At 38.8% G+C, this 8,077-nt stretch overlaps 2 protein-coding genes across 4 annotated transcripts; both read left to right on the plus strand.

Annotated features, from left to right (window-relative positions):
• The first annotated feature begins 205 nt into the window (after nucleotides 1-205).
• On the plus strand, nucleotides 206-4,899 carry LOC144512322 (protein mono-ADP-ribosyltransferase PARP11-like). Of its 3 annotated transcripts, none has more exons than XM_078242995.1 (8): nucleotides 206-376; nucleotides 627-751; nucleotides 1,634-1,754; nucleotides 1,926-2,001; nucleotides 2,403-2,475; nucleotides 2,837-2,964; nucleotides 3,209-3,360; nucleotides 3,457-4,899. In XM_078242995.1, exons 1-8 carry the CDS (start codon nucleotides 319-321, stop codon nucleotides 3,771-3,773), a joined length of 1,050 nt encoding a protein of 349 aa, XP_078099121.1. In that variant the 5' UTR covers nucleotides 206-318; the 3' UTR covers nucleotides 3,774-4,899. The 3 variants fall into 3 exon arrangements, with proteins under 3 accessions (XP_078099121.1, XP_078099120.1, XP_078099119.1); XM_078242993.1 differs by lacking the exon at nucleotides 206-376 and adding an exon at nucleotides 383-524; XM_078242994.1 differs by lacking the exon at nucleotides 627-751.
• A 344-nt stretch (nucleotides 4,900-5,243) lies between these two features.
• parp11 (poly(ADP-ribose) polymerase family member 11) lies at nucleotides 5,244-7,380 on the plus strand. Its single transcript, XM_078242996.1, has 7 exons — nucleotides 5,244-5,463; nucleotides 5,583-5,697; nucleotides 5,788-5,857; nucleotides 5,992-6,055; nucleotides 6,232-6,365; nucleotides 6,456-6,607; nucleotides 6,702-7,380. The coding sequence occupies exons 1-7, from the start codon at nucleotides 5,362-5,364 to the stop codon at nucleotides 6,998-7,000; spliced, it is 936 nt and encodes a 311-aa protein (XP_078099122.1). The 5' UTR covers nucleotides 5,244-5,361; the 3' UTR covers nucleotides 7,001-7,380.
• The last annotated feature ends 697 nt before the right edge of the window (nucleotides 7,381-8,077 follow it).

Genomic DNA, 8,077 nt, shown 5'->3' on the forward strand with positions numbered 1-8,077 from the left:
GGGGAAAAAAATAAAGTATACAGCAGTTGATTGACGACATACGTTTCAACTATTCCACCACTGCTGTTTGGTTTTAGTTTATAACCGAAAAAACATGTTTTAAGTGCAACATGTTAAACAACCATTAGATTTTTTCTAATAGCTGCCCTGCGTACTCTGCATGATAGAAGGGAGGAGTTACATCACATGACGCATTGACGTTTTGTGTGTGACGAACCAGGAAATAAAAGTAAACAACGCATAGGAAGACGAAAGTGTTATGTAGCGCCAGTCATCCATTCTCATTAGGACTCTGTGAGTTTTTGGAATTCATAATGCATGAAGGATTTATATCGCGATAAGGACAGGGACCCAGTTAGAGACAGTCTGGAAACCGGTAAGACACTCGTTGAGTTGAGACGAGTCGGGTGCGGCAGCCGCTAATGATAGCTAGCTCGATATGGCAATTTCCTGTATTATTTGAATTTGCTTACAGAATGAAATGCCATCACAACCATGGCTTAAAAACATCTCCTTGACGTTAGGTTAGTCACACGAATAAAACATCACCTTGGTCCCTCCCATACCTTCTATTTTAGTTGCTATTTGCCTAAGTGTGTTCGCGTCTTTTCACTTATTAATTCTAGATTTAGCTATGTTAGCCATCAGGGCGTCGGAGGAGGAGTCCACTGAGATTGAGGAGATGGACACCTCAGAGCCCAACTGGTGTTGGTTCTACTTGGCTGAGTGTGGAGTGTGGCATATGTTTGAGGTAGTTCACAGGACATGACAACTTTACACATTACAATACACACATTCTTACAGTCCTAACACTGTTTTCCTCGCCTATTGCCCTTACCTTTGTGATGCCTGGGTCTCTAATTGTGTGCAACTGAGAGCCAAAAGTCTGCAGGCTTTAATGTCAGTCAAAGACTACTCGGTGCAATGTCAGACTAGCTCTTCATTGTTGGTTGAGATCAAATAATCAATAAAATGCCCACTTGTAGTCTTTGGGTGGCACGGACAATGGCAGTCAGAGGCTACTTTCAGTCCCATTGCATTGTTAATTACCAATCACTCATTAACATCTAAATATATGTTCAACATTAGTGTAGCTGCAATGATTTGTCAAATAATCGATCAGTCCATAAATGATTAATTATTAAAGTTATTTTTCAAGTCAAAATGCCAACCATTTGATGGTTCAAATGTGAGAATTCACTGATTTACTTGTCCTTATTTTGTTGCAAATGTAATATTTTTTTGGTTTTGGACTCTTAGTAGAACAAAAAAACATTTCACGATGTCACCACGTGCTCTGGGATATTACTAAACATTAGACTAGGACTGCAGCTAACTATAATTTGCATTATCGATTAATCTGCAGATTCATTTTTCAGTTGTTTGTCTTTAAAATGTTAGTCCGTGGTCTAATGTGACATCTTCAAATTAATTGTTTTGTCTGACCAACAGCCCAAGAGACAATACTCAATTTCCTATCAGCAGCAAATGCTCACAACAAAGTACTTGGAACTAACAAATGTTTGCCCTTTTGCTTGGAAAAATTACTTAAACGATTAATTGATTATCTAAATAGCTGCCACTTAACTTTCTGTTTCATTAGTCTAATTATATTTCTCAATTTCCCTGTCAGATTGATCCAAGCGCAGCCTGCTCTGTGACTAGTTCTCAGATTGAGCAGTGCTACAACAGAAACCAACGAGGTGTCATGGAATTCTACACAGCCAAGTACACCTACAGACTGGACTTCTCAGGTATGAGTATGATGATGAGTTAGTTGAAGTTATACAAAAGGTACTCCATCAGACAGAAAATATTCAGCCCTCAGAATTATGAAAGATAAAGCAGTCAAGAATTCTTGGAAAGATTCTGTTTCAGAAATTGTGCATGAATGTGGCTCTAATCTTTGTTGATTTCCTCACCAGTGATGCGACAGATAAATGTAACGACAGGGAAGCAGCGGCCAATCAAACGCTCCCTCCACTCTGCAACTGGCTTCAGGTAAGATTTGTTGACCATTAATTCATCCCTTTATCAAACAAAGACATTTATATTGGAGCGGGCAGGGTGAGGCTGGGAGTAAAGAGACCATGCTTTAAATGAAAGGTCAGTGTTCAAGCATGTGTCAGCCTCAGAAATCCTTGATTTAAAGTCAAAATTCTTACCAGCTCCATGATATGGAGATGCCCTGCAGCTGACCCTGAACTTTGATCGCTCCAAAAACACAAGGAGCAAGTACATCAGGCACATACATGTTAGAATAGGCTTTCTTTCTTTATTGCATTCTTAATTTCCTTAATGTAATCGGTGTATTGACATAATGCAAAAATGCACACAGTCTTATACTGCTTTAACACTTTAGTTACTTACCCCTCTTGTCTCTCTTTCACTTATTTTCTCAGGTTTATTTGTGATAATCTTGCCTTGCCTGTTCCGTGTCATTGGGAGAGAATCAATACAGATGAGCCCTATCAGGTGAGTAAAATAACACATTACTGTGACACACTTTCCACTAAATGTGGTGCGCACACACACACACACACACACACACACACACACACACACACACACATTGTGGTAGTGAGTAGGGTTAGCATTTTTCCCCAGAGAAGGCAGATTCTTTATTGGTTGTTATTATTGAAATAGCATATGAATGTTTTCACATTATACTTTGTATTTACAATAACATAAAAAAAATATATATATATATTCTCACTCTGCAGTTGTTTTACTGTTCTTTGGTCCATTACTTCTTTCTTACTTTCCAGCCAAACTTTGACAGTGTAGCTCACTATTACTTTCACTATTTAACCCATGCCTGATTGGGTTTTTGCAGCTCATCCAGCTGGGAAGAGACACCTATGAATTTAAAGAAGTCGCCAGACTGTATGAAAGGACTATGGATCATCCAATCAAATCTATCCAGAGGATTCAGAACCTGGACTTGTGGGAATTCTTCTGCAGGTAGACAATTGTTGTATTGTTGTGAGTGGAAAGTGCTTGTTTGTGTTAGCAGAGAATTCTGCTGTGATTGGGATTTGACAGACAAAGCTTTTCTTTCTGTTAAAGTAAATCAACAGAATGAAACCCAGTTGAGAGCCTTCTCACTTTTACTGAAACGTTGAATTCATTTCGAAAGCAACATCTTAAACCAGTAACAGAGTAATGATCAGTACTCTGTGTTGTCATTCATTGGTTCTCCCCTAAGGAAGAAAACACAGTTGCGAAAAGTCAAGCGCACATTGGATATTGAGGAGCGAATGCTGTTTCATGGCACGGGACACAGCAACATACAAGCTATATGTACATTTAACTTTGACTGGCGGCTGACAGGAAGCCATGGCGATGTCTATGGCAAAGGTAGATCCTTCTGTGTTGTGATGTGACATCATGAAACAATTCACCACACTTTTTGGGGCCTGAGTTTAACATTGTATTCAATTTTTCTTCCCACAGGGAGCTACTTTGCCCGGGATGCCAAATACTCCAGTAAATTCTGTCACACCACAGGGAAGCACCACACCACCCTGCAGAGACACGGACTCGCCCCACCAATATTTGCTAGTGAGCCGTCCTACAAGACCATGTTCCTGGCCAGAGTGCTTGTTGGAGAATACACGGTCGGTCATCCTATGTACTGCAGACCGCCCTCCAAGGATGCCAGCTTCACCAACTTTTATGATAGTTGTGTGGACGATATGGCCAATCCAAAGATTTATGTCATTTTTGACAGCAATCAGATTTACCCAGAGTATCTGATTGAATTCTACTGAAGCCTAACAAGAAGACTTTTCATGGAAATATTTCAGATACATAATCAAATGGAGGGATGAAAATTGGAAGAAGAAGCAGCTTAAGGGACATTTGCCTTTTTGTTCCAGTCAGATCCAGTGCCTAACTGGAGTGTGGGTCATCTAAAGTGCCTTTAGGGGGAAAAAAAAAAGACAAAAAAATCAAGAAGACAATAAAGACTTTGTGTACAGTTTGTATACTGTACAGTATATTCTAAGACGGGCGCTTGTGGTCGGAATGCTTCTGTGACGTAAAAACGATGAAAATACTGACTAAAGATCAGTCTTTGTGGCAAATTTTGTATTAAATGCAAAAAACTGTGCTTGCTTGTTCAATATCTGTGCACAGTTGTTTTAAAATAAGAGTGGCACTTGCAAACCTGTAGGTTGTAGGTGATGTCCTGCCATCGGCTACAGCCCCTCCACATCCACAGTGCCACGCATGGGCTTATTTACAAGTCATGTAGACATAATTCCAAATGACGAAAACCAAAAACCACACCATGTTTATTCCTGATCACTCTTTCAGCACCGTGACCTGTCATTTAGGGACATCAGCATCTGTGTGTACCTAGTACGTTTTATGTAGGCATGGATGTTTTGTTTTTGTTTTTTTGTTAAAAAAAACACACGCTTCTACCTCCTTTTTTTTTTTTTTTAACTAGCATCAGTGGACTTTTCCCCCTTTCCATGAAAGGTTTTGTAATTGTGTCACAATGACATAAAGTTGTGATGTCGTGTTCACTTGTGGTCCTTGAGCAATATGTTTCTGTGTATCTTTTCTGACTATTGACCTCAATCGTCAAGAGAATTGACAATGGCCGAGGCTGGATTTTGTATGCGTTTGTAACCGAGTTAATTCTAAACCAAAACAAGATCAGTTCTAGCATCACATTTGACTTAAAACCATCTGAGTGTGATGTCACCACCTGCTAATGAGCAGGTTAGCTTTGCACCTGGTGTAAATTTATTTAAAAAAATTGAATGTAGCCAGCACATGTAATGAAAATTAACCACAAAATTGTGTGTGTGTGTGTGTGTGTGTGTGTGTGTGTGTGTGTGTGTGTGTGTGTGTGTGTGTGTGTGTGTGTGTGTGTGTGTGTGTGTGTGTGTGTGTGTGTGTGTGTGTGTGTGTGAACAGATTCAGTAGTAATACATTTGCCACAAGGTGGCATAACAGTACAAGAATGGATCTTAAGCAAGTCAGTCATATAACACCACAGCTGTGTGTTAGTGTAGGGGTGTATGAAGCCATATGTGTTTGTGTCTGTAGTTTGCATATGTCACAACTAATAAACTATAAACAATTCCAATATAAGCATATTAAACTATTTCTTTTTGAACATATTTCAGAGAAGAAGACTGATGGTAAATGATCTTGAGCTGGTAACAATGGCACATGCTCTTCCACTGCAACATGAGGAAAGCCAGCCTACCTCAGAGGTGTGGCTATGAATGACATCTAAAGAGAAACACCAACGTCAGCGTTATTAGCTCCCTGAGCGCACCAGAGAGAGTTGTAAAACATATTGATTTAGCTTTTGTTGTGATATCTATTTCATTTCTTTGCATGACAATGTGGGGCAATGAAGAAGTGGAATACATGGACACATCAGACACCACATGGTGTTGGTATTACCTGGCAGACTGTGGAAGGTGGCACAGATTTGAGGTAAATCTTGAACATTTCTTTGTCATTATCTGAATTTAAATATCACATCACAAAAATGTCTATAGAGCAGAATGCCTGAGGTATAGCTTACCTTTTGTTACCTCCTGTCCATCCTTCAGGATGACCCCGGTAACCCCCTGAGAAGTGAGGATATTGAAAATGTGTACATAAGAAACTCAAAAGCGGTGTTCAATACATATTCATTGTACAGCAGCAGCAAGATCGATTTTTCAGGTATTTGACTACGTTTCCTTGTTCACATTCAGTGATTCCTCATGTATCTATAAAGAACTTAGTTGACATGACTTCTGTGTTCTTGTACAGCAATGTTACAGACTGACAATGCAACAGGAAGGCAAAGAAGAATCCAGCGGAGCCACAACATTGAGAGAAGGTAAAATGATGTTTAAAACACGCAAATATAACAAGTGATTTACACTCGACAGTGAGACATAAGTGAGTATGGTTTCTTGCCAAATGAAAGTGAAACTCAGCACAGTGGAAACTAGTTTCTATTTCATTCTACAGTTACTCCTGCATCAGCGGTCCTCCTGTCTTTTGGGAAAATGTTGACCCCACTTGTCCATACCAGGTGACAATAACTGTTTTTTTTAATAATACTATTTAGTAAAGCAAGTTTTGACCAAGTAATTACAGTATATGGGGCTACAACAGGCAAACGGACACAAACCAAGTTAGAGCCACAGTAGAGTTAGCGTTAAAACAGTAAAATGCTTATTAAATGTGTATTTTTAATATATTTTACAGTTAATTGCTCTGAGTGAATTCTGCCCTGAGTATCAGACTGTGGCAGATTTTATGAAGACGGAAGGGCTGTTGAACAAATCCATTGTATCAATCAGCAGGATACAGAATTTCGACCTATGGGACATATATTGTCGGTAAGTACGTATCCCTCCCTACCCTTCATCTTCTTCATCATTCCCCTTTCTTTGTAATCAAAGTGCTCCTTCTCTTTTATTGTATCAAAGGAAAAAGAACCAGTTAATGAGAATCCAAGGTGTCAAAGAAATTCAGGAGAGAAGACTCTTTCATGGGACCAAAATCAAAAATGTTGACAGCATTTGCAAATATAACTTTGATTTAGGATTATCTGGACAACATGGCAACTCGTATGGCAGAGGTAAGTTAAATGACAAAAATATATAAACAAACAAACAAACAAAATAACTGTAAATGTAGGTCTGACTGATCTGAGTTTCTTTGTTTTTATTAAGGAATATATTTTGCAAGACATGCATCATATGCAGACAAATACAGCAAGGCCAGCAGGGATCCATTGCCGCTGTATGGCAGGGAAACGCAAGGTCTACAGGGGGAAAATACTAAGATAATATTTTTGGCTCGGGTGATGATCGGAAAATCAACTTTTGGAAAATCTAATTTCCAAAAACCTGATCATGGAAGTTATGAAAATTCTCATCACAGCTGTGTGGATAATATCAAACATCCTAATATCTTTGTTATTTTTGATCCACATCAAATCTATCCAGAGTATTTGATTCAGTACAGATAAAGTCAAGAGAGGATCGTGAGGATGTGCAATATCAACATCTCTATCATCTCTTTATCAACATGTCTACCTTACCTTACACTGTCTGGGTGAAAAACCTTCCAGCATACTGTAACTTTTGATGGCTTCAAAGATATTTTTACATGACTTTTTAAACAACATTTTTAAAAGGAGCTAGAATCTGCAACAATGTGAATGACACACGTTCAGCTATTATGAAAAGAATATGGTCCGACAAAGTGTAGTTTTTAAAATGCATTATTACAGGTTGACTTTTGTTTCATTTGTTTACAATAAGATAACATTCATGACCACATTTCACAGATTTCTCTTTGATCCTAAAACAGAGGAGCTCCATAAATAAATTAGCTGTCACAACCAAACATGTCTTTATTCATTTTCCAATTTGTTGTATTATCTGTAATATTACTGGGGATAAAAGGCCTAATGACTGTGGTTTCATCATGCAATGATGCAGGGCAGCTGCTAACAATTCTAGGCCCATTTACATCCTCACACACTCAGATTACAGTCAGAGTATTCAAATGTGCAGGTGTAGTGTAGACTTTGTTAGCAGCACATCCAGTACCTTTATCTATTACCAAGCACCTTCAACAGGAGCGAGGCAATCAAAACTTAACTCACACAAGCCAGCAAAGTTGTTGCACTGTTCTCTGCAGGTGTCAAATTTCAACACACCCAAATCAGTGATGTCTTTGTCCATTCACAACTTATGCAAATACTTCACCTGCATCACTGTCTGTGGTGTACTTTACATTATTTCCATTTCCATTCCTGCCTGCAAACATCAGTGAAATTAATATTAATAATAATAATAATAATAATAGATAGAGCCTGTGAGCGGAAAAACCACCCTTGCAACTTTCGGCCTTATTGTACGTAGTAGATACACTTAGGTTTTGGCCAACACTGCCTGGAAATTTTTTTTTCACCTTGCCTTTCAGGGCTTCCGTATTATTTTGTTACCACAGGCTTGTGTTTTCTAAGGGGGTTTATTCACCTCACCCTCATCCTCCACATCTTGAAATGAAGCCAACTGTCCTAAAGGGAAACTGTCAG

The sequence above is a fragment of the Sander vitreus genome, chromosome 23 (genome assembly GCF_031162955.1).
Source record: "Sander vitreus isolate 19-12246 chromosome 23, sanVit1, whole genome shotgun sequence".
Lineage (NCBI taxonomy): Eukaryota > Metazoa > Chordata > Actinopteri > Perciformes > Percidae > Sander > Sander vitreus.